This window comes from Anopheles nili, chromosome 3 (assembly GCF_943737925.1).
Source record: "Anopheles nili chromosome 3, idAnoNiliSN_F5_01, whole genome shotgun sequence".
NCBI lineage: Eukaryota > Metazoa > Arthropoda > Insecta > Diptera > Culicidae > Anopheles > Anopheles nili.
In genome coordinates this window covers 44,749,807-44,776,031 of record NC_071292.1, presented here as the reverse complement: position 1 = coordinate 44,776,031, position 26,225 = coordinate 44,749,807, and the positions used below count along the sequence as shown (strand labels likewise).

The 26,225-nt window shown below is 41.1% G+C and overlaps 3 protein-coding genes and 4 non-coding genes across 7 annotated transcripts; 3 read left to right on the top strand and 4 right to left on the bottom strand.

Moving 5' to 3' along the window:
• Positions 1-881: 881 nt before the first annotated feature.
• On the bottom strand, positions 882-1,734 carry LOC128725529 (ribulose-phosphate 3-epimerase). The gene is made up of 2 exons (XM_053819281.1): positions 1,518-1,734; positions 882-1,432 (listed from the first exon to the last, which is right to left on the bottom strand). The coding sequence occupies exons 1-2, from the start codon at positions 1,704-1,706 to the stop codon at positions 944-946; spliced, it is 678 nt and encodes a 225-aa protein (XP_053675256.1). The 5' UTR covers positions 1,707-1,734; the 3' UTR covers positions 882-943.
• A 928-nt stretch (positions 1,735-2,662) lies between these two features.
• Positions 2,663-3,383, top strand: LOC128725227 (LDLR chaperone boca). The gene is made up of 2 exons (XM_053818951.1): positions 2,663-2,819; positions 2,898-3,383. Exons 1-2 carry the CDS (start codon positions 2,664-2,666, stop codon positions 3,285-3,287), a joined length of 546 nt encoding a protein of 181 aa, XP_053674926.1. The 5' UTR covers position 2,663; the 3' UTR covers positions 3,288-3,383.
• Positions 3,384-4,590: 1,207 nt separating this feature from the next.
• Positions 4,591-21,262, top strand: LOC128723063 (intermembrane lipid transfer protein Vps13). Its single transcript, XM_053816770.1, has 21 exons — positions 4,591-4,690; positions 5,906-7,150; positions 7,219-7,480; positions 7,544-7,795; positions 7,864-8,636; positions 8,701-9,074; positions 9,221-9,539; positions 10,359-10,471; positions 10,563-11,336; positions 11,417-11,541; positions 12,141-12,184; positions 12,390-12,569; positions 12,655-14,792; positions 14,861-15,193; positions 15,275-15,402; positions 15,469-15,556; positions 17,634-19,175; positions 19,248-19,780; positions 19,859-20,281; positions 20,346-20,484; positions 20,555-21,262. The coding sequence occupies exons 1-21, from the start codon at positions 4,591-4,593 to the stop codon at positions 20,768-20,770; spliced, it is 10,101 nt and encodes a 3,366-aa protein (XP_053672745.1). The 3' UTR covers positions 20,771-21,262.
• A 702-nt stretch (positions 21,263-21,964) lies between these two features.
• On the top strand, positions 21,965-22,038 carry Trnan-guu (transfer RNA asparagine (anticodon GUU)). Its single transcript has one exon. It is a non-coding gene; the product is annotated as a tRNA-Asn (tRNA).
• A 739-nt stretch (positions 22,039-22,777) lies between these two features.
• Positions 22,778-22,851, bottom strand: Trnan-guu (transfer RNA asparagine (anticodon GUU)). Its single transcript has one exon. It is a non-coding gene; the product is annotated as a tRNA-Asn (tRNA).
• Positions 22,852-24,406: 1,555 nt separating this feature from the next.
• On the bottom strand, positions 24,407-24,478 carry Trnam-cau (transfer RNA methionine (anticodon CAU)). The gene has a single exon. It is a non-coding gene; the product is annotated as a tRNA-Met (tRNA).
• Positions 24,479-25,183: 705 nt separating this feature from the next.
• Positions 25,184-25,255, bottom strand: Trnam-cau (transfer RNA methionine (anticodon CAU)). Its single transcript has one exon. It is a non-coding gene; the product is annotated as a tRNA-Met (tRNA).
• Between the last annotated feature and the right edge of the window lie 970 nt (positions 25,256-26,225).

The window sequence follows — 26,225 nt, the reverse complement described above, 5'->3', positions numbered from 1 at the left end:
TGAATAATTGTGCGGGTTGGGAGTTGCCTCAGCAAAACCGCAACCTTGGGGCGCTGGACCCAAATAAGATACCCCAATGTGGGAAACCATTTCGTGATTTCCAGTCGAGAAAGATGCACACGAAGCCGTTTTTCATATGTTTACGCAATCAAATCCTCAAAGTCGTGAAGAAAAAAGCATACAAAAGTTTACTCGCAGATGCTTTACAGGAGCTATACAGAAGCAAAAAATTGAAAAATTCCTAACGACGGGCTAGGACGGCATAACAATGGCACCGTGATGTGTGTGTCTGTGCGTCGAAATAAGAGCGCATTGCGTGCGCAATGAAATATGATCCAAAACCCAATGGCCGCATAGATCGGGATGGCCCCCAATTTCAATGCACGAAGGAAGTAATATGGGGCGAACCCAGCATAATCCTTGTAGCACGTCGCTCCAGGTAAACATTAGGCAAACCAGCAAGTGTCGACCATTGGCTAAGGGCACTTGCTCTCGAATCAACAGCTGAGATTCGCCGCCACAGGACGAACGCCACGTTGCAGTGAATGAGAGATTCGCGCGAACGCGAAACCGTCATGTGTAATGTCGATAGTGGATAGTGGTCAAAGCAAGCGAACGAAAGTGAATGCGAAGCGCTGCTAGAGCAGAAAGGAAACAGTAAATAAAAAGTAATTATCAATAATATGATGATATAATTGTGTAAACTAATGGCTGGAATTTATAAGAAACTAAATATATAATAAAATAATAGAAAAATAATATACAACTCTTCGGGTGTCTCGATTACTGTCTTGATCGTGAGAATGCAATCAAAGGAATTAATACCAAAAAACATTTTACGATCGCGAGAGTCCAAGCATGTCGTTGTTCTTGAATAGGTTTTCAACAGATTCTTCGTTTTATTTCGCTTCAGATTCAAATTCTTACAAAAAACATCATTTTTTTATTTTCCTTCAATAGCGTTTTGAACTGAGCTTCGAAGATTACGAATAACCGTCGCTTGATCATCGGCTCGGATGATTGCGGTTCCTGCGACGATCATATTAGCTCCCGCCTTGGAACACTGCTCGATCGTGCCAAGTCCGACGCCACCGTCCACCTCAATATCCAAAGAAGGATAATTTTCTCGCAGCCACTGCACCTTCGGCATCATGTCCGCCATGAACGATTGTCCTCCGAAACCGGGCTCCACAGTCATCACCAGAACCATGTCCGCATTGTCAATGTACCGCTGAACTGCATCCACCGGCGTGCCTGGTTTGATGGCCAAACCAACCTTCATGCCGGCATCTCGCACCTTTCGGCAGATCTCGGTCACCGAATTCATAACCGGTTCGATATGAAACGTGTACTGCTGAACTCCGGCATCTGCCATTGGTTCGATCCACTGCTGCGGGTTTTGCACCATCATGTGCGTTTCAAAAAATGCATCCTGAAATACATTTCCATAACAAGCGGGATTTCTTTATTGGCTATTCGCTATCTAACAACAAAGCTTCGTTTGGCTGGTATCTTACCTTGATTTTGTTCCGTAAGCACTTGACCACTGGATGACCAAAGGTGAGATTTGGCACGAAAGCGCCATCCATCACGTCAAGATGCAGGTAATCCGCACCATTGTCGAGTAATTTTTGGGACTCTTCGTGCAGCTGAGATAGATCTGCGTTCAAAATCGAAGGACCGATGCGAGCTTTCAGAGAGGACATCTTATGCGAAAAAGCGCTTATTTGCGGTGAAAACCCAAAAATATTGCAGTACGATCGAACTGAGTTGACAGCATGAGTAAACGCAAACACCGGCACGCGTTATCACAGATCAAAATGTAGTCAGCATGGTTGACTGGAGTGACCCCACGCCATTGACTTTCAGGCTGCCCCGAGGCTGCCAAGGCTATCGTAATAGTGTGAGTTCGTTGAATTGACAGCTACTTCGTTATTTACGCTAAATTTACAGTGCCTAGCGAGTATGGAAAATTACTTATTTTGTTATACATACAATAATTAGCTAACCTTTGTCTTTTACGCCCCACATGGATCCCGGAATAGCATCCCTTATAATCAGCATTATAGCAATATCGGAAAATGATTGTTAGATACCTTATCGAAATTGAACGATCTTAGGTAAACTCCCCAGAAAACACCTCAATATGGCAGGATTACCAAAGTATCTGCTCATACTCGTCATGTTTTATCAAGAAGTCATTAGACACTAATTTATTCAGTTAAGATTAATAAGAGTAATCAAACGCGACCCAACGTTTCTCAAATAAGTAAAATATTTGTAATTGTGTTTCATTTATGAACAATAAAGTTACAGTGAAGTGATCGGGACATGCGTCATAGTTTGGAATACCTGTGTGGAATTGTCAGCTCGTCAGTAATTTTAACTTGGCTTTATTACGATTTTGCAACTTTTCACTTGCTTTTCCTCAAACTGTTATACGACTGAAGGGCAAACGGATACAACCCTGTGCCATTGGTCCGTCCGTCATCCGTATAACAGCAACGTTATGCGTGCTTGAAAGAGATAACTACTGCGTTATTCTGTATTGAATTGTCAGAACAGAGACTTTTTCCGCCTTTCTTTATCATAACACACTTCTGGTAAAACATTACTGGAGACGCTCCGCTGGTTACGCATTTTTTTCTACATTCCAGTTAAGGATGAAATCGTTTCTTGTTTGTATTGTTATTTGCATTCTAATAAGTAGTTCATCTCTGGCGAAAAAGTATAAAGACACTGAAAAGCCATCATGGGCGAAAAAAGACATACGCGATTTCAATGACGCCGACATGGAACGCCTGCTGGAGCAGTGGGAGGTTAGTAAACACGCAAGCCGTCAGGAAAGTGCTAACAGGAATAGTAATAATCTTGTTTTTTCGTCATCCAATATGCAGGAAGACGAAGAACCGCTAGAACCGGACGAATTGCCAGAGCATTTGAGACCACCACCGTCGATTGATATGGCCAACGTGGACACTTCTGACCCTGAAAACATTCTAAAATTGTCGAAAAAAGGCCGCACCCTGATGTCTTTCGTTTCAGTTAATGGCAACCCGACGCGTGAAGAAACGGAAGAAATAACTAAGCTGTGGCAGACGAGCTTGTGGAACAACCACATACAGGCCGAGCGCTACTTGATCGATGATAATCGGGCTATCTTTATGTTTAAAGACGGTACTCAGGCCTGGGAGGCAAAGGACTTTCTGGTGGAACAGGAACGATGCCTTCACGTCTCGATTGAGAATAAAGAGTACAAGGGCAAACACAATCGGGATGAATTGTGAGTCTACCGGCGCAGCTAGGCGGTGAATCGCTAGAGCGGAAGCAACTTAAGGTTAGCTAGGTTCGTCGTGTTGAAATGCATTGAATTACCATTATGTACTCGGATTACATTTGCTTTCTTAAAGACTGAAAATAAATGAAATATTTCTGTTCCAAACGATTTTTTTCATTAAATACCCAGTGGGGCAAACAAAAGAAATAGAGCGTTCAGCGGTATGCAGCCTTTTTGAGAAGTAATACTGTCAAATAGAACGGCACAGTGACGTGGTGAAAAAAAAACACCATTCGCACACGCTCAGCAGGTTTGTTTACAAAAATCTCCACCAGCTGATTGGCCGAAGCGCCCATCAACAAACCATCGGATCCGTTCGTGTCGAGTTCGGCTCCACGCATTCGCCGCGCAACTTGACAGCCCTGTCACTGTCTGTAAAATGCTAGAAACACATGGACTGCGCGCTAGTGCGCACTTGTAAACTCTCCGCTGTAAATCCGATCAGATTGCAAAGTTTTTTTGTTACTTTGTGTAGATTAAAATCTTTCATGTGACTCACGGAGCTCGGAAAAGTAAAGCGCCAAAGGGGCTTCGTGGTTTGGGGACGTTAATCCCCAACCACAGACGGTATCATTCCTGTTTAGCCGCTGAATGCCCGTGGCCAGTGTGGTGGAGTAAAGAAAACAATATCGCGTGCGAAGGAAAACTTCCCATCTAGCAGGCGAAGGTTACGATGGAAAATCAGTCAACTACAAAACGAAATCCGGAGTGAAAAGCAGGAGGGGAAAAGCATGATGTCATCGCTACCGAGCGAGCTGAAAAAACACCAACCCAGTGCCAGCTACAGAAGTGATACTTAGTAAAGGTGACAAATACTTGTTTGTGCGTTCGACCATTCCCGTTGATGGGTGTGCAGTTGATGTTCCGTCCTTCGATTGCATGCGGTAATAGGAGATGGGGGCCTACGTAGCCATGCGTTCGCTGGCTGGATGATGATAACAGTGTAAAAGCATCCCGTAAAATACATACCGCCCAGTTGTGTGAACAGTAACCACTGGTAGTGTGAGTTCTTTTTAAAGACCGAACCTTTTAACCCTCGAAAGGAAACAACAATTCGTTCGTTCGGTAGTGTTTTGCGATAAGGTAGTAGTGCAACTGAAAATAGAAAAAACGCCGAATAACAAACCGATAAACTTGTGCGCAATACTGCGACGGCGTTGCGTTTCACCATTGGTACAGTTCGGAAACCGCGAGTTGCAAAATAACGAAAAGAGTCCCAGTAAGTACGACAATCTCACAAGAGGCCAGCAAACATGGTGTTCGAAAGCATTGTCGCCGACGTGCTTAACCGCTTCGTCGGCGAGTACGTCGAGAACTTGGACAAGAAGCAGCTGAAAATCGGCATCTGGGGAGGTAAGCAACTTTGCACACACGTGTATGGTATGTTGCCGCGAAAACGGATCAGATTGTAAGCAGATGCATGCCTAAGTATGTCGCACAAATGCGCGCATTTCAACACTTTGCAGTGCAATATGGCGTTGACTCTTTTTTGCATTCGTCTCGGGTTGCCCTGCTCTCGTTGCTTAGCGATGGGTAAAACGTGATCAGCATGCGGCGCTTTGCATAAAACATGTCTCCTTTATGACACCCGTCTGTTGCAAATACAGGGTATTGTTGGATTTTTTTTTCAAAGCTAAGAAAACCGAAAAATCAATCGGGGTTGCAGAGGTGCAGCGTGAACTAACAATCGTACACAGCTTTATCGTAAATGAAAGTGATAGTTATTGGAGGTCGTTGATTTGCACCGATTGAGAAATGTACGCTCACCGTGTGATATAATGTGATAAAAGTGGGTTTGCAAATATGGTCAGAATCACAGCTCTTTGTTTTTCTGAGTATGTCCATTTTTATTTGTTTAACATTATTGCTTATTTATTTTCATATAAGGGGTATGTCTGGTAGCCTTGTAAATATAGCCTGTGACACATTCGTAATGAAATGAAATATAAAATGTTTTTTATTTTATTTTAAATGGATGAATGCTAAAAGTATAGCGATAGTGGGAAAATAAGAGGTAGATTAATCCTTCTAACTCTTTAAACATAAAATTAATTATTTGTTTATTTTAACAACTTGTATTAGAACTATGCAGTTGAATGAAGCTATCGAAGAATTTTTTCCCGAAAACATTACATAGCATGTTATCCAACTTTAAATCTGGAACTTTATTTTCATTTATAAATTCATTTTTGAAATTCTGAATTACCTTGACTACATTGCAAAATATGTGTTCCTTTAGCCTACAGTTTATTGATAAATTCCTTCTTGTTATTACTGGACTTTTGCTGTTTTATGCATATAATCATATTGTAAAAAATCTGCCCGCTACACCTCGTTTTCCATATTTTTGAATCTGACTGTTTTTATTCAGCGTACTATATTTAGACGGTTGTGAATAAGCGTAATCCAAACAAAATAAAATGTTCCCAATATTTACATTAAAGTTTATGCTCCTAATTGACCACAAAGGCTTGTGTTGGTTCAGTCGACTCAGGGTGCTGCCTGATGAAACGTTACAAAAATTATTATATGGCTTCATATTACTTACATAGTCCATTTCTCTTTTAGGCGATGTTGTGCTCAACAATCTCATTTTGAAGCAGAGTGCTCTCAAAGAGCTCGACTTGCCTGTGACGACGCTGTACGGTCATTTGGGAAAACTCGTGTTGAAAATACCTTGGAAAAACCTCTACAGTGCACCAGTGGAAGCAATCATCGATAAGTTGTATGTGCTGGCCGTTCCAAACACTGACGTTCGGTATAACGAAGAAAAGGAGCAACGAAATGCGTTTGAAACAAAAAAGGCCGAGTTGTTGCGAATCGAACAGGCAAAGAAGATCGAAGAGGAGAAGGAGAAAGTTGGCCCTGTGGCCGACAAATCGTTCGCGGAAAAGCTCACCACACAGATCGTCAACAATGTTCAGATTAAAATATCCGATATCCATATCCGGTACGAGGATACGACCACCACCGGACATCCGTTTGCGTTTGGTGTAACACTGAGCAATCTCAGTGTGCACACGACAGACGAGAACTGGGTGCAAACACTGGTTTCTGACTCTGTAACGAAAATCTTCAAGGTTGCCCAGTTAGAAATGTTGTCCGTGTACATGAACTGTAACACGCAGTTGTTCCAGTATTCAGATCCGTCGCATTATAGAACACTTTTTGAGGAATCTATTGCGTCCAAAACACGCCAACCTTCTGAGTATCACTACATATTTGGACCAATCAGTTCCGGAGCATGCCTCGAGATGACACCGAATCCGGAACTGGGAGATACCCCGTTTACTTCGCCAAAGATCAAGTTGAAGCTCTGCATGGAAACGCTGGCAATCGGCATCACGCACGTGCAGTTTCAGAACACGATGCAACTGGTTGAAGCATTCGGACGTATGATGCGTGCGATGCCTTATCGAAAGTATCGACCGTATGGGTTCGGATATAAGGGAAACTATAAGGAATGGTGGTACTTTGCTTACTCGTGCATCTTGGAGACAGAGGTACGACGCCGACGGAACAACTGGTCTTGGGAAAACATGCTGCGACACCGGCAGAACTTGCGGCGGTATGAAGAAGCTTACCGCCAACAACTTACGGCGAAGAAAATCACACCAGAAATGATAAGTCGTAGCGAGGAATATGAGAAGATCCTAGATCTCCACAATATCGTTGTCATCCGTCAGAAAGTAGCCCTAGAGGTTGAGAAGGAGGGTAAACGACAGGCGGAAGAGCTGAAATCCGCCGGTTGGTTTAGCTCATGGTGGGGTGGTGGAGCTAAAAAAGAGGACCAATCTGCAGGAGGCGATATTAGTAAGTATCAAGCGAGTATTTAACTTAAATTATCAACGTAACTTTACCGTTTCAATTCCGCCATGTAGAGAAACAATTTGAAGCGGCCATGACCCCCGCAGAAAAGGCAAAGCTGTTTCAAGCGATCGGCTATCAGGAAAATGATATGCCTACGGAGCTGCCAGAACACTACATAGCGCAAATACTACAATTCGAGTTGAATTCATTGCAAGTATCGATCAAATCGGACCTGTCGGACAAGGAGGCATCCATTCTTGAGCGAGTGATGCTGTTGGAGTTAAAGAACGTGGTCTGCGGAGTGCAACAGCGTCCATCTGCAGCTGCCATGAAGTAAGTGTAATTTCTATTATCACCAATAAACCATAAACTAAATGACCATTTGTGTCTTTGCAGAGCATCGTTAGAAATGCAAGAGCTGACAATATCTGGTCTTCGTCAGGGAGAGATTCTCCCAATTATGGTGAAATCTCAGCTTGAAGGTTCCAAGACGTTGCTTGATGTGTCCTTTGAAACAAATCCCGAAGATAAACTTTGTGATCAGCGGGTAGTGGTCACGTCCAGACCATTGCAAATTGTGTATGATGCTGAAACCATTATCCAACTGGCCAAAGTGTTCCAAACTCCCCGCACGGCAACAATATCCCAGTAAGCATTTTCAATCGCATTTCTTGTGCATTGTATTTTTCGTTCCATTTAAAATTGCATTTCTACAGGTTAACGGATGCAGCAGCGGAAAAGCTAGTAAACATCAAGGAACGTTCTGCAACGGGTTTGCAATACGCGATCGCAAAACATCCTCGTCTGGAGTTGAACATTGACATCATGCCTAGCTACGTTATAGTTCCACATGGTGGCATTTTTTCCAATCGTGAATCGGTATTGGTACTCAGTTTGGGTAAACTGCTGGTCCAAACTGAACCACGACCCATAAAACAACGGGACGTACACACGATGCATGGTGAAGGTGTCGGACAAGAGGAAATTCTATCGGAAATCATTCGTCAAAGCTATGATAAGTTTGTACTAGAAGTTCGCGACGTGCAAGCGATCGTAGCTACTTTTGACGAGGATTGGCAGGGATCGCTTAGGATGAATACTGTTACCGAGCTGCATCTGCTAGAGCCAACTTCGTTTCGCGTGTCAGCACACTTGTGCGTTATTGATGATGACCCGCGGTTGCCAAAATGCAAAATATTTGGTGTGCTGCCATCGGTGAACATTTGCGTAACGGAGCAGCGTGTCCTGGAGGTGCTGTCAATTGTGAGCAGCATTCCACTTCCGGAAAGCAACGAACAGGTGCAGTCTGCACCGATTGCAAAGGACTCGAACGTATTCAGTTCGAGTCTGTCGTTGCTTAAGTATCTAGATGAGCGGCAAGTTAAACTTCCGAAAATCCATCGTCATCCTGAAGTGCTAAATCCTTCCGACACTGTCGATGGTGATGTGGTACAGTTCACAGACATGGAAATTAAATTTGAGTTACACGGTACGTATCTTTTAAGGTGGACCGTCTGTTAATGCAAACATGATTAACGTAGCTTTTACCGTAGAATGTTCGCTGACTATTTGCAAAATGAACGGAGGTGGAACTGGAAGCAGCTCTTCGGACGTTTTTGCGACTCCGACTGAAGAATTTTCTCAATCTCCCGTTGAGCAAGAATTTCCACCACAGAAAAGTGTCGCCTTCAGCATGCCGTACGAATCAGTTGAAACAAACCAGCGTAAAATAATTGCCTTCAAGGTGAAGCAATTAGAGATGACTATGGTTCAACGAACGTACGACCTGAAGGTGGCGCTAAAGCTAGGTGCAGTTACACTGGATCAGTTTCGGTGGCGTAACGAGCAGGAACGTATATTGAATGTGATTCAAACTCCTAAGTATGATAACAACGACGACTATTTGTTTAGTGTGAATTACAATAACGTAAGTAGTTCAATCTTTTTATAGTTCTATTTGAATTCTTAATTTTTAATTACAATCATTTATTTTTTTATATTTTTCCCATTTCAAAATACGGCCTGGACGTCCCTAAATAATTAAAAAAAAATATATTTGTTCCCTGTTTTCAGTGTAAAAAGAACAGCCCCGAGTTTGCAACAAAGTATGAATCAGTAGAACAAGAAGTGGTTATAGATTTCTCGACGTTGCTGTTATTGCTTCACGAAGACGCTCTGAATGAGTTGATTCACATTGCCAACGACTTTCAGGTGCGAATGGAGGCAGTTGCAAAAAAACGAGACTCTGTATCAGGAGCTAACAATCAAAAAGACCACTTTGCTACAATTCACGAGGAAGAGAGTACGGCAACTGCTTTGCTGAATGCGGCCCGCGAAAGATTGCCAACAATTATGGAAGACGATGCCGTTGTTGCTAACACTAGCAATAAAGGTAAAACCGAGCGTAAAACGATTTGTTTGATTTTGCTAACTATGCTGTATGTTTCTTGTTTATCGATATTTGAGCGCAATCGAGTAGAGCTATTATTACTGTCGTAACAATTTGAAGTGTAGTTCAATAGTGTTCAAGATTCGTTTCGGCGTAAGATTAGACTTCAAGTAGGTCATTATCTATACAGATTTAATTCAAGATATTTGTTATTTACTTGCTTATCTGGCCCTAGAACAGTTACCCGGCCAAGGTGGGCTTTTTTAGAAATTGAACATCAGGCAAGCCTCTACAACATTCGAATCCTAAAACGTTATTAAATTATTAACGTTGTAGGAAAAAAGCTTATGTATAACATGTACCTTAAAACGTAGGTTTTCATCGAGCATGAAGCTTTTGCTTGAGAAGAAGGGTTTTTTTTTATTTTAATCTCGAAGCTCGTTTGTGAAATCGTACTTCTAGCATTTTATCGCATAATGTGTACAATCTAGAACAGTAACAGTATGTAGTGTTTGAAATTATAAGTTGTTTTTCTCTTTTTTTTCCTTTTCTATGATTGCCATTCATTTTTATGGTTACATCTATGGCGTTTCCATCGGTCAACGCATGCATGCCTGCATATTTACCGTTTCCTGTGTGTTTGTTTGTGTGGTGTGTTACGCGATTTGTAATCATCATATATCCCGATAACAACAACCAACGCCTTTCTCAAATGTTCCTGACTACAATACACCCACCACCTCTACATTGATACGTATACAAAAATTTATGAAATGAATTATGTTACATATGGAACTTTTGGATAAATGTTATTGATATCAGCTTCTCGTAAACGTCAATCAATTGTAGATAGTATCAAGATCAGAGTGATTGCAAAGCTAGAAGACGTAACTGTGGAGCTGCAAAATGACAAGAGATCATTAGCTGTGCTTGAGGTATGTTATATTCCGATTGGAAACGTAAAGTAAAAGAAAAACGACCAAAATTGTGCGTCGCTCTAACAAAGATTTCATTTTTCGTTTAAAGGTTAAAAATCTTACCAGCAGTGTCATTATGAAAACTTCTTACACGGAGATTAAACTGCGGTTGGAGGATATTGTCCTGACCGATACGAATCCTGCTACAATACACAGCAAAATATTATCCATCATCGGTGATGATGCACTACATGTGCAAGTTATTTTGTTTGATCTCGACGCAACTTCCGATTACAATTCCGACAACATGCGAATTCAGGTGGTGATGGGATGTGCTAGAATCGTATTCTTAAACTGGTTCGTCACGTCAGTGTTGGCATTCCTGGACAACTTCCAGGCAGCACAGCAGCGAATCAAGGACGCAAGTGCTGCTGCAGCAGAAGCCGCGAAAAACAATGTCGTCGAAGCATACACACAAGCCACTCGAATGAAGATAAACATCAAGGTGAAGGCTCCTATCATCATTATACCCGTTGACTCAAACAGCTTAAAGGCGGTCGCAATGGATTTCGGCCATCTAAGCATTACCAACAACTTGCGTGACGTTCCAACCGATAATCAGCATGGTCCTGCGGTTATCGATGAAATGAAGATAGAGCTCAAAGATATGAAACTGGCCAAGGTTGAAGTTTTCCATGCGGAATCGATTGGCGAATCTTTTTCACGATATGGGTCTGAGGATGTTAGCTACGGAGTTGTTCCGGATCAAGGGGCCGTACTAAGTCCGACAAGTTTTACGTTGGTGATGAAGCGTAATCTCTCCTCCGGGTGGTACCGTGACCACCCAGATATGGATATCTCGGGTCGTCTTAAAGCAGTTGAGGTATGAATGTTAAACATTTGTAACTCAATGCAACAATGCTCATGAACATTAACTATATTTGCTCTCTATTATATTTTTAGCTCAATTTCATAGCCACTGACTATAGCATTATAATGCAGATATTGTCTAAGAATATGACAGAAGGACAAGACGAATTTAAAAAGCCGATAAAAATTGAAAAATCCCCCACGAGCCCTCATGGTATGTGCATTATTTTATAGTTCTACATTTCTACTTTCTTTGTAACGTATGTTTTGCGTAACCACGTAACGGTAGTAGATAGCTCTCACACCTCATGATCAAGGAATAGTTAATGCCTTAATGCCTCATGCAATTCTGCTATGCACTATGTTTAGCTTTTATTATTTCCTGTCATTTGTAGAGATTCATGCAACTGCTTTTTAATCATATTACTGCTATTGTATTGCTCAGAGTCTTAACCCTTTTAAAATTATCTATTAACCTTTTACATTCAATTTAAATATTGGTTGAACTTCAAAAAAGAAAACATCGTTAATTATCAATGCAAATCATTAGATAAAAAAAATTCAATTAATCATTCATCTGAAATATTTTTCTTTTTTTTCTTTATAAAATATGCTTTACTCAATGGTTTCTCTTGCTTCTCGCATACACCGTGCTAAGTGTTGCACCTTACTTTGTACCATAAACATTTGAAATACTATATTTGTACTTTATATGTTCGTCGCTATTGTTTTTCGTTGTGATCGTGTGTGTTAAAACGCCAATATACTTGCATCGTGAATTTGCCTACCGCCTACCCATGTATGCAGTGTGCTACAGTAATCCTGCTACTACAACTGCTGATATTAACTTTTTACCTGAGGGTAAGCTATATATGATATTATGCTTGATCGTGGAATGGACATCATTTGTGATATTGATATTGGCATACATCATTTAATATAATTAGATGAACATACAAAAATTTACGTGCAATTCCCATTGAGAGTCCTGCAATTCGCATTTGACCAATTCCCGTTGATTTGGTTATTTCTAATTCATTGTTTTGATTGTATTTACTTTCGTTAGCAAAACCAAATTGGTCAGCAGTGGCTAAAAAAGCAACGGCTAAACCATTTGGTGTAGATGTTGGTCAACTGAAAACGGCAGAAAACACTTCGTCAGAAAAGAAATCGGAACCGGTAAAGATTGACACGTTTCTTAAATTCAGCTTCCAAGTGGATAGTATCAACATAAAACTCTTCACTGGTAAATATTTTTCGGCTCGCATTCCGTTTATTCATCATACTGCTGATTTCCAAATGTTTTTTACCAACAATATTTTTATTCATAGCTCCGGATCAAGGATTGGCGGGCTTTGAAGTGTTTTATTTATCCTTGCAAGGTAGAAAGCTAACTGACGGTAGTCTAAACACAGCGATAGTTCTTTGTGATATTCGGCTGGACGATATTCGACCAAATCGCGAAAACATGCTTACCAGACTAATGGAGCGTCGCTCAAATGAATCATTTATGGAGATTTCAAGCGTTTCTGATGGAAAACAAGAATCAGAATCATCGATGGTTACTCCCTTACGATCGATGATTAACATTACCTTCAACATGAAGGAAAATGATATGTTCGCGGATGTGAAAGTTTCCAGTTTTAACCTGATCCTTTCGGTGGATTTTCTGCTGAAATTGCAACAGTTTCTTCAGCCGGAAGAGTTGACGGAACAAAAGGCAATGCAAGTAGCCGAAGTAGAGCAGACAGAACGGTTACGGCGTGCTAGCACGACTATGGCGACAACCAACCAGCAGCAAGAGACCGGCCAGATTACACTAATTTTAAAAATTGAACAACCGGACATCATCCTAGTAGAAAAGATGGACGACATCGACTGTTACGCATTGATTCTCAACAATGAAATATCGCTGAACGTTCGACTTATTGGAGAGCGGCAAATTATCAAGGGAGAATTGAAAGATCTCTGTTTGTATTATGCAGAATTCAATCCCGAAAGGCGCAATACAACCAAACACTATGTTGTTCGACCGTGTTCAATTAGCTTAAACGGGTCGACTCCGGAAGGACTCGGTTTACATTTGAGCATCAATTCTACCGAAATCGAACTATCTGTATCGCCAGCCGTTATCGAGTTGATGAACAATGCGCTACAGACATTGACCGCCAAGGAACAGTCTAAATTAAGCGAAGAAAATACTAGCACTGACTATAACGACTTGTGGACTCCAAAGCAGTTTGATCCCGAACAATATTGGTTTATTCAGACAGATGTTGCTGAGGATGCGTTAAGTCTAGAATCGATGCGTATCGTTGAAATTAAGGAGGAAAAATGCATGATCGACATACCTTGCATATCGCTGATTGTGGAAACAGGAATTGGTACGAGCACGATCCCGATGCTCTATATTAAAACAAGTTTGGAAGGCTCGGTGGACAATTGGAGCTCGGATATGAGAATAACCAGCTCGCTGCGATTAAGTATGTCCTACTATAATCAGGCGCTTGCTCTCTGGGAATACGTAATTGAACCAAACGTGGTGGAGCAACCATATGGACAGACTACGAATATTCCTTGGGAGCTAACTTTCGACATGGAAGTGGGACATCATGAGGATCGAACACGGGAACCAACCACGCGAATGCATATCGCTTCGAAAGATAGTCTGGAAATGACAGTAACCAAGACGTGCCTCGATGTTGTGCAAAACCTCGGCAAAGCTTTTTCCGAAGCTATTAAACGAGACGGTATAATAAAATCGGAATTTCAAGCACCGTACTTGATGCGAAATGATACTGGGCAGGATGTGAAGGTAAACTTTGTGACCAGTAATTTCCATATCCACCGTTCGCATCTCAGTTCGTCACACTTTGATGAGTTGATTGCGTTCGAACAGTCTACTGACGATGCAGAGACGGTAAGTAGCTGTATCGTGATGCCAAATGGTCGGTTGCAACTGCAACCAAAGCAGCACAGCGCTGAACGAAACACGATCCTCACGGTGCTGGATGGTAAGGATACCAGCATGTTTGTAAAAGTGATTGTCGGTGATACGGACAAGGAACTGACGCTTCCGGTGTACAAATCGGACAAGCGATACTTTCCTCTGTTTCGGAGTACGGGACAAGATCCGTGGGGAATTATTTCCGAGGTGAAAATCGAGCACGGTTGCACGGTATTAGTTCTGCGTAGCATTGTGCAAGTGTACAATCACTTTACGGTGCCAATCGATGTATTCCAGTTTATTAACCATGAAAAGTATCATGTCGGTGAAGTACGAGCTGGTGGATATCTTAATGTTCCGCTCTACTACTTATACAATGATTCGAAAGATTTGCACTTTTCGATCAAAGGTTATCACACATCTGCACAGGGCATTAGCTGGAAAGAGTCTCCAAACAATCTAGAGCTGATGAAAGCCCTGCAGTGCGATCCAATAAAAACGTTTGAACCGTTCTATATAAACGTAAGTATACATTGAGTAGCACCTTTCCATTGTTCCAGTACATCTCAAATCTGTCGTAAATATTGCAGGCCGTACGGCAACGGCAGGATGTGTTTTATGAAATTACGTCCAACCATACTATGATGAGTGCATGCTACGAAATTCATCTGCGACCACCATTTATGCTCCGTAATGCATTGCCTATCGGGCTAACCATATCCGTAGCCGGCTGTTCTGTGCGCCGGGAAATGGATACGGGTCTGGTAACCAGTAATGAGAGTATCTCGAACGCCTCGACCGTTGCGGGAGAAGATTACTTAGACTATGGAGAAAAACTATTGCGTCCTGGGGAATTACTTCACCTTCCGACCGTAAAAACATCCGCAAGATCAACAACAGAAACGTCTTACATTGTGGCACGGGTAAGCAAATCAATGCAGGATATACAAATTTGCATGGTTCCATAATTGTGATAATACATTTAATATAATTATTTTTTCCAGCTGGTAGATTATCTAGATAAGGACTGGTCGTGTACTACAGACATTCCTGCTCAACCGCCTGAGTTTGGAGTATGGACTTTTAATGCGTATGATTCAGTCGAAGTGATGTCATTGCAACTAGGTGTTAAGTAAGTAGTTCGTAAGGCAAGCTGTAAATGTTTGGCTATTCATTGATTGATGATTTTGTTTTTTAGGTATGAAAATCGTTCCGATGGCTTGACCTTAATTGTGTACTGTCCGTTTTGGATGCTGAATAAAACAGGATTAATGCTAAGCTATCGGGTAAGTATCTTAGACATAATGCTACACAAAGAATTTGTATTGATTTGAAATTTTATAATTTTGACGCACCAAACATCTCTTCGTTAGATTCGTATTTGCTAGGGTACGTTGTTATGAAAGCTTTGAACAACTTATTTTGAAATCTAATGTTTTCGGAAGATATTCTGCAAATGGCACTTTATTGTAAAGTTTTGAATCTGCTCATTCGTTTTTGTCTTATAAAAACGCAATCATATGAGTTGAGGAGTTGAGCTGTGTTTGTTTAAAATTGAATTTTAGCATATATTAGTAGCGACTCATTATTTGCCTTACATAAACTCCACTATATTCGACAGCCGTTTAATGTTCCACACATATTGAAATGAAATTTTATCTCTCTTCTCTATTCGTTTCTTTTCTCTATGTATGGATACTATGTATTTTCTATTACCATCACGGTCATCGTAAATGTTTTGATAAATTTATTTGTTATTACATCCCTTTTTCCCTTTCACAATTTTGCGCGGTGAATGGTAATTGTTTCAACGTGTATTTTTGTTTCGTTTCATTTTCCACTGTATTTTGTTCGTCTCGTTCAATTGCCTTTCTCTGTTCGTGTCCGTAAATATTTGATTATTTGCCTGTGTTGTGTATCCCCGACATTTGTGCTTGGTGACGTTCCTATTTTGAATTCTTCGTAAATCTCAAACCCTCGTCGATGACGATCGTTATTGTCGAAATCATGATGAAAAACATACGAAAATCTTGCGCTCGTCTGCCCCTGTGTGTCTGCGCCTCGAAACAGAAATCCAGCAAAACGGAGAAGAAAGAATTAGCCGGTAAAACCACTTACAAGGTATCTCTTTCCGCATTAACTCATTTCTGAACTTCTTTACAATCTTTTTACAATCTATTGCTACATGGTATAGGAGAGCTTATCAATTTTTTTTCATTTATGTCGGTTAATGTTCTAGTGTGTTTACTGGTTCACTCTCTGTTTCGTATCTAAGTTGTTCTTGCTGTTTCAGAGAATTATAGTCTTGTTGAAGCTCATTGGCTAAAAGAGGCGGGAACGACTCGAACTAGAACTAATATTTGTTTTTAGAAACCAGACTGACCATTATATGGACTAATCGATTCCTCATGTTTTAGTTTGATGATTAAAACATTATGTAAAGCATGGATAGTTTTGTAAATATTATACATACCATACCAAAGCACACGTATATTGGTTACACCTCGGTTGGCTCGTTTTATAACGATTAATTTGAATACATTTTATTCTGCTAGTTTGATGTTGCTATTTGCCTCAGTTATGTGCTTCTATTTCTTGCGGGACAGAATGCCTTTCCAAAAATATTACCAAATATCTAATAAAAACTCACATTCTTCAATTGCAATTGCTTGCAGCTTCCTTCAAAATATGTGTGTCCGATGCTTAGGAAATTATTAAGCAATTGTGTTTCCGAGAGAAAAGTAGGTTTTTATTTTTCGTTTATCTCTATGCTAGAATGCACAAGCAAATATAGTCTATAATACATTTTGATCATTAGGTTATGCATTTCAAACACACAAAATTCAAGTAAAAATGATTGGTGTATTTTGTTACTGATAATTATCATCTAAATGCATATTTCTTTAGGAAAGAGCTTAGTGGACTCGAGAAGTCATTGAGCACGCTAGAACCAACAATTATACTTGGTGACGGTTTATTTTCGCTCTGAAGAAAATGTAAACATAAATTTACACCTCATCCCTTTTTTATATGTTGCTCTCCCCCGATTGGATATTTTGCTTGATCTAATGTTGTTTAACTGTTAACCTATTTATACCCAAGAAAGAATAGGGGTAAGGGAACATCATGCTTGCTGGGCGGGTGGTGTTTTGTATTCATTGTTAATTGATTCCAAATCGCACCTCTGGTTTTAACTGCAGCATTTTTTGTTCTCAATGTTTTTGCTGTTATGTTAATGTTGTTATGTGTTTAGCCTGCTCCGAAAATATGTTGAAGGTGTTTTGTTATCGTGGTAATAACTAGATACGTTTAGCATGCTAACGATCGGATTTATAATGCCGTCTTTTACCATTTCCTGTGCAGGCCAACGACGAGAATACCAACATTCTCTATCATCCCCCAGAGTACGAAGGTCCGATATTGTTTTCCTTCCGCGAGAAGGTGTTTTTCGGCAAAAAGAAAGCCGCCATTCGTGTCGACACCGGAGAGTGGAGTGACAAGTTTTCGCTGGATGTGGCCGGATCAAGCGGAGTGGTGCAGTGCCAGGCTAACAACATGATCTACCAGATCGGAGTAAATAATACGCTGACGCATAATTCGCTCACCAAGCAGATTGTGTTTATGCCATACTTCGTGCTAATCAATCGGGCCAGTTTCGACGTCGAAGTGCAGGAGCATCTGCGACCGGGTGATCCTTGGACAAGGGTGCGAGTAAACGATTGCATCCCGTTGTGGCCAAAGACGGAGGACAACCGAATGTTGAAGGTGAAAAGTTGCGATTCACCCGAGGTGACGGCTCCGTTCATGTACACCGTCGTGCAGTGTACGTTACTGCAGCTGCGGAATCAATATGGAGGCATCAACGTGGACGTGCACGTCACTGAGGGTGCAATATACATCACCTTCACTGGCTATTATCCCGGCGACGCGCCTGCCCTGCTGATGAACAATACCGGGGAACTTTTCACGTTTAAGGAAAAGGGTGATATTAACGAAAAAAGACTGGAGCCACAGGAAATGGTGTTGCACACGTGGGTTGATCCAGCCGGCGAGCGCAAAATACTGTGGGAAAGCGGCTCCAAGAGCCAGGCGATCGAGAATGATCTTCGACGAGATGGTATTAGTGAGTTCAAAACGCGAACCGACAATGTGGTCTATTGGGTGTCGTTCCTGAACGGTACCCAGCGTGTGTTGCTCATCACGGACAACTGCAGCATAGCGTATGGTGTCCACAGTGCCAGTCGATTGGATCAGGTGACCCAAGAGGTAAAGCTGGAAATTCACGGCATCGGATTGTCGTTGGTCAACAACGCCAAACCGATCGATTTGATGTACATCGGTATCGCTAGTTCCGGCGTCATTTGGGAGGAACAGAAACGCTCCGGACGGTTCCGGCAGATGAAGATTCAGGAAACGCTCAACATGGAACATCAGTACCAGCAATACTTGCGCGATCAGGAAATCGGAACGGGGGCGAACAAACGCTACTGGCTGGATAGCGAAAGGAAGTGTGAAATTGAGTTCCAAAACATGATCATCCGCAAGTCGACCGATCGCACTGTGAAGCGTACCTTCTATCCGGGCTTGTGGGTGGAAATCAAATCGTCCAGCCATCAGCTGCAGTTCCACGCGAAGGTTAATCGCATTCAGATCGACAACCAGCTGGTGGACTGTATTTTCCCGGTGGTCTTGGCCCCGGTTCCACCGCCTAAGAGCGTGGCTGCAACGACCGAGTTTAAGCCGTTTGTCGAGATGAGTATGGTGCAGCGCATTATTCCACACTCGAACGTTAAGCAGTTCAAGTACCTGCGGGTGTTGATGCAAGAGTTCCACGTCAAGGTTGATTTACTGTTCATCAACGAGATCTTTGAAATGATTAGCACGGAAATCACCGAAGCTGATGCGGTATGTTGCTATTTTGCTGTACACACCGGTTTCCTGCATTAACTGTTCCTTATTTTGTTTGCTCCTCCATAGAAACGTCTGTTTGCCGAGGATCTCAAGCTTCAAACGCAACCGCTTCACGCCCACGTGGCCATACAATCGCAGCAGGAAGTGAAAAATTTCTACGATAATCTGCACCTGGGACCGCTCAAAATACACGTTAGCTTTTCGATGGCGGGTTCCGAGTCTAAGGCGTTGCCTGGCATCCTGTCGACCATTTTGCAGGGTGTTGGCGTTACGTTAACCGATATCAACGACGTGGTGTTCCGTTTGGCATTCTTTGAGCGGGAATACCAGTTCCTGACCCAACGCCAGCTCGTGTCCGAGTGTGTCACACACTACAGTGGCCAGGCAGTGAAGCAGTTGTATGTGCTGGTGTTGGGGCTGGATGTGATCGGTAATCCGTACGGTTTGGTGGTAGGATTTACAAAGGGCGTGGAGGATTTGTTTTACGAACCGTTCCAGGGTGCCATCCAAGGTCCGGGAGAGTTTGCCGAAGGTCTCGTGCTTGGCGTAAGGTCCTTGTTTGGTCACACAGTTGGGGGAGCGGCTGGAGCTGTTTCAAAGTACGTGTCGTTTCGGTTGCAATTCTTCAGAGCAAAACGGCTGTGCGTTTCAATAAGCTATTTTTTTTTTATTTTTAGGATTACGGGTGCCATGGGCAAGGGTCTGGCGGCGCTGACGTTCGATGATGACTTCCAGAAAAAACGGCGTGATGCGATGAATAAAAAACCAGCCAGTCTGCAGGAGGGCATTGCTCGCAGTGGAAAAGGACTGGTCATGGGTGTGTTTGATGGTGTGACGGGAGTGTTCACCAAACCCATCAGTGGTGCCAAGGAGGAAGGAGTGGAGGGATTCTTCAAGGGTCTGGGCAAAGGTGCCGTTGGACTGGTGGCTCGACCTATCGCCGGTGTCACCGATTTCGCGAGTGGGAGCTTCGATGCTGTCAAACGTGCGACGGAACTGTCGGATGAAGCTATACGTTTGAGACCTCCACGATATTTGCACAAAGATGGTATCGTCCGTCCATACAACAGAAAGGAAGCTGAGGGATGCAAATTACTGAGGTAAAAATGACCTAGCGCAACGGTGTGGAATGGTGTTGCTCATCACTTGGTCTCGTTCAAACAGGGAAATTGACAAAGGGAAATTTGCTGCCACGGACGCGTACGCCTACTACGAAGTAATTGTTGACAATAAGGATGTCGTAGTGCTGACGGATAGCCGCATCATATATGCTACTAAGAGCGAAATGTTTGGTGGATGGCAGGTAGGTGAATCGCACATCGTTGATTGTCTACAATTCATGCAATAATGCTTTCTTTTCCTTTTTGCTGCAGTCTGAGTGGACGCATAAATGGACGGAAATCCTGAGCATTTCGACGTTAAACGACGGAGTGGAAATGCTGCTGCGCAACAAGGACGGCAAAAATGCGCTAAAGAAAATGTTTGGCTCATCGGGACCGAGCAAAAAAGTTCTCCTCATATCGGTGGCATCGAGGCGAGCAAGGCTGGCCGAAGAAATGCAACAGTTGCTACCGAAAGCAAACGTTTGAGAAGCAATATGGTTGAATGGATCAAATTGAATTAATTAGTCAGTGCTTAGCGAATAGTTAGCGAACTCACGCGCGCGCTTATCTCATACACATATTTTCATATATAAATGTTGTTACCTGCTGCGAAACAATATTTCCCTATGAAATCCACGTCCCACGAGCTGTTCTTATGCAATGCCATCGACATTCTGTTTCCCACAGTCCTCTTATTTACACGTACAATGTTTAAATACAATGTTTCACTGTAGCTTGTGCTTATGTGGCATTATGAAACGTTTAACCAACACTAAATCAATCAAGAGTACAAACGCATCGACTTCTTTTTATAACTTCGTTAGTGCTAGATGCTACGGTACAATCGATTGTTGTTTTTGTAAGCGGATGTAATGGACTATTGCTTCTATTGTTTTTTTTTTTAAATCGAACCCTACTTTGTAATGAAATGAAATGATCGGAACCAAGATAATATACAAATCTTTACTTGTGGGCTAATAAATAATTCGTAATGATGTATTAACTATAGTGAGCTAGATGTTTGTTGTTTTTTTTGTTTCAAGCTACGTACAAGTGTTGAAAGGGTAAGTTCACAGCCGTTACCTATGGTTATCAGAAAAATCGATTGGTTGTTAATAGAAAGAGATCACCTTCAAAGATGGGAAAAAGCTTTGGGATGCGATATGGTATGGGATCCGATGCCTTTTGATCGGAATGTTGTCATCACTTATCTCATTGCAGGGATATTACAGTTTTGAAAACCGTCTATAAGATATTCATCCTAGTTATTCAACAGATACTCGTTCAATCTGTAGAAGAGATAGTTGGAAATTATCATCGTGGAGTCCCAAACGGAAAACTGATTGCTGATCAGATTTTAAACCATCTTACTGGAGATGGCCGAGTTTGGACTGTTCCGGTTATTCCTTGATAGAATTCAAAACCTCTACAACAGGGTCGCAAAAGTAAAACTTTTTAAGTGAAAACTGTCAGGAAAATACTAAGGAGCGAGAACCTCATGGATCATCAATCATAATCTTAACATATGCTGTTTCTATTAGTAGAAAATGAAAATGATTGATATTTCTATAGCTGTGAAGATCGATATTTTGCATAAGAATATTCATGGATTATGTTGGCATTGAAATATGAAAAGCAGTTGGGTTTCAAATACGTACAATTAATCACGGTAGCAAACACGCCTTCGTGGCGCAATCGGTTAGCGCGTTCGGCTGTTAACCGAAAGGTTGGTGGTTCGAGTCCACCCGGGGGCGGAATAATTTTTTTTTTCTAAAATAGGTTTGAATGTGAACCACCAACATTTGAACGATTGGGGATATAAATTAACCCCTTCACAGTTTTGTACGAGCATTATAGATTCTCCATGAATACATGTATGTGTACAGATTTTTTACTTTTTTGGTTAAATCGTAATAATTTTATAAATTATAACAATTTTTTGACGGAAGGGAATGCTCACCATCCAAAGATTATGTGAAATTATAAAATTAAAATGAATGAATTATTTATGTATTTATGAGGTAGAAGTTTAGTTTTGCAAACAATATGGTCAAATCGTCAGTAAAATAAAAAAAAATAAACTTTTTGACTCAAGCGACGAGAGTGCAAAGTTTGTTCGTGCAGAAGCAAATCCGGTAAAAAGCTCCGGTGCTCTAGGCAAAAGAAAACTACAATGACATTTAAATTATGTAAGAATTAAAAATCATAGGATTCATTGATATTGAAAACAACCTATTTTTTAACATCCTATTGATATTTTTAAGTAATGTTCTAAAACACTGATCCAAGTAACATATTTTTGCATAAATCGCAATTTTAGTTTGTCAAATATATTTCTTGGATTTTATGTATTAAAATAATAAATCATTATATAATAAATTCAATTCATTATATTTCATTCTTGCAAAGTGATACTTTTCCTGTTAGAATAAAAAAATATGTTTCAAGAACCGTTTTACAGTTCGATATAAAAATATGAAAAAAAAAGTTTTCCGCCCCCGGGTGGACTCGAACCACCAACCTTTCGGTTAACAGCCGAACGCGCTAACCGATTGCGCCACGAAGGCGTGTTTGCTACCGTGATCAATTGTACGTATTTGAAACCCAACTGCTTTCTAAATACGGCCAGGCCGTTCTTAAATAAATAACAATAACAAACCCAACTGCTTTTCATATTACTACTTTGATCTATGATTTTTGCAAAACATCTAGATTCGCGGCTTTATAATTTATAATTCATTGGGCATTAAAACATGTGTTTTTTTATTTATTTTTCTACATACTTATGTACTAAAATCACATATCAAGTCAATATTTCAAACATAAAAATACATTTTATAACTAACACATAAGTTTCAAAGTTTGATTAAAGATAAGGTTTAAAGCACTTAGCATTCTTCACACGTAAAAAGCCTCAACGATTTTGGTGGTGAACAATGCCGTGAAAAAAACTATTCGAAATGCATAGTATACCGGACACTGATTCGATCTGTTGTGCTTTATAGAAATTCATCTTACACCATGCTCACAGAGCATCACAGAAACATCCAGACGGATTGAGGTGGGTAACGAACAATGAGTTTGCTAAGTTGTTTGAGGGATCTGACGATGGCGAAGATTGGAAGGATACGCTAGTTTTGGCGTAGGTCTTGTGTCCCACCGAACAAAGTCCTTGTCGGTAGCCTACTCGCAAAAAGCAGCGAATCCCAGCGAGGTCGCTGGCTGAATCAGTTGAAGCCGAATCTGTCGGAGATAAAGGACGGAGAGATCGGAGGTTTTGCAAAGACTCAAGTGATTGTGGTCCTCTACAAACGACGGATGGTTCTCTGGTCCACTGATGTGCGCTACCACGGGGTTTCGATTGATCGAAAGCTTACTATTGAGAAGCATATAAATCATCTCGCTTACAAAACTTTTGACTTTCACATGAGCCTGCATCCACTCATCAAACGCCACTCGACACTGTCGAGGTATAATAAACTTATTATCTATGGCCAAGTTATCTTGCCGGCGCTGATGTACGGATCCAATGTTAGCTAGTAGTGCAGAGATTCCAAAACAAGTTACATTATATTTATAAACACGTTTTTGAAGTGACTATGGATCGAGTTTCCTGCTGACTGATTGGGAACGTTCATATCTGAAAAAGAAAAGAAGCTGAATATTTAATCCTCAATTCCTCTACATCATAATTGTATGATGTATGGGAACGGCCATATCTGAAAAAGAAAAGAAGCTGAATATTTAATCCTCAATTCCTCTACATCATAATTACTGTATGTGTTTTTGTTTTTCCATATATTTGCCTTAAAAAATATACATAGACTACATTCAGTATAATACTATATAACAAACAACACTATATTACTTATGTGATACAAACCTTAAATAGATCAGTTCAGAAGATGTCCCACGTGAAGCCGATTAAACGTATCGTTTTTTTTAATGTATCTAGTTCGTTAGTCAATTTCTTTATGATCGCTACGTTAAAATATAAAATACACAATAGTTGACATATTAAAAATGTACATGTTACGATAAAATCGCGCCTGCTTAGATCGTAAGCAAACCCAATCTAGTATTTCAAGCAACAGAGTGAAATTAACAAAAAAGTTTTTGAGATAGCAGAACGTAGTTTCGATCTACGGACCTCTGGGTTATGGGCCCAGCACGCTTCCACTGCGCCACTCTGCTTGACGAGTGAAGAAGTATTAAACTATAATACAAATTGAGTACGATATGAGCATATACAGCATGCGATGTTTTCCAAAGGCATATTGCAGAGCGTATAACATTTGTTAGGTTCAGTTGCGACTTAGGCTATCAAGAATAAAAGTAACCTACTGTCGCGTGTATAACAGTTTGTCTGTTTGTAGCACCCTGTCGTCTCCAACTCACTAATTAAAATACAGTAAATAAAATAAATTCAAGCAACTTTCCTCCGGATCCAACGTTTCAATACTTCAATAAACTTTAAATACCGATTATATTGTATTTTGTGTTTTGCACAAATGTACATTTCGATAGTCTCATAATCGTTGTATATAACAATAAAATAATTTGAGTTCGATTTATTTACATTTTTAACTAAACATTTAGCGATAGAATAAATTGTGTAATATACCAAACAGCTAAAATTAATCAAATAGGATAGGTTCAAAATAAAAATAACATTAACTTAACTCTTAGCAAATCGGTTGCATTTCAATAACCTGAAAACACTTGTGGGGGGTATTCAAAATTGTGTGGCTTTTGTTGTTCACTCAAAGCTTACTTAGGATAGCATATTCTAATTTTTTGTGTTACTGGACTACCGCATATTCTTGTACCGTTAACTTTCACGATAATCAAAGTAAGAAAGTAAATAATGTCATAGTAAAAAAGGCATTAATCGAAGGATAGCAGAACGTAGTTTCGATCTACGGACCTCTGGGTTATGGGCCCAGCACGCTTCCACTGCGCCACTCTGCTTCACGAAATCCAACGCTGCTCAGTTATTCAGTGGTGCTCTTTTGCTTTGAACGACACTAGACAGAGTGTGCCACGACTAAGTTATGCTAATGCATTGCACATTGATGAATCCCATTTTAAACGTCATGTCCGTCGGCGTGACGTCAGCCGCCAAAGTGTGAGCTAAACGACACCCAGCCGGCCAGAAACGCCTCCGCAGTCATTATCTTCTCATCGTGATTGCTGGCTGGGCTTTGATGAAGGACATTTGAGATCACAAAAGGGATCCACCAGCTGTTGGGATTTTTCATTCGTGTGTCCTTCCTGGAGTGCTTCGGGTTACGCCAATTTGGCCGTTACGTCGTTGCCAGTACAGCTGGAAGCGCATCGTCAATGTCATTTGTCGAAGGTTGGAGACTTGGACCGCACAGTTTGCTTGCGGGTTTTGTCATTAATTAACGAAATTATCGAACGACGTGTAAATGTTTCTTAAAGTGTTATTGGCCCGGTTGGATGATGCCACAATGTCCAGAAGCCGAGCACAGTGTGAGCCGTTGTTATAGGGCCATCTTTCTGGGCTTTACCATCGATTGGGGCTACGATCGCTTTACGATCTCCGCACTGGCGCTTCTTTCCGTCGGTTGTCGCTCATCTTATTACAGAGCGGTGGAGGAGCAACATTCAGCAGAAGGTGCCGTGAAACAGCCCTCAGGGATTTATGAGCGAAGGGACGTCTGATGGCACAGTTTCCGTAGTGCTCGTTATTTCGTCGTTAATACACTGTTCGAGTAATGACTATTTACGTTTCGAGCTTTACGGAAGGAGTACTCGCTTCGCTTGCTCAACGGACATGCCGTTTCGTTCCTCGTGACATACATTTATCGCAGATATATTTAATAAAACTTAATTGTTATTAATTGCCTGTGCGCTCTGGTATGTAGATAAACGCGAATAGGTTACGTAACACTGTGGTATTTTTTGTTTTGAATAT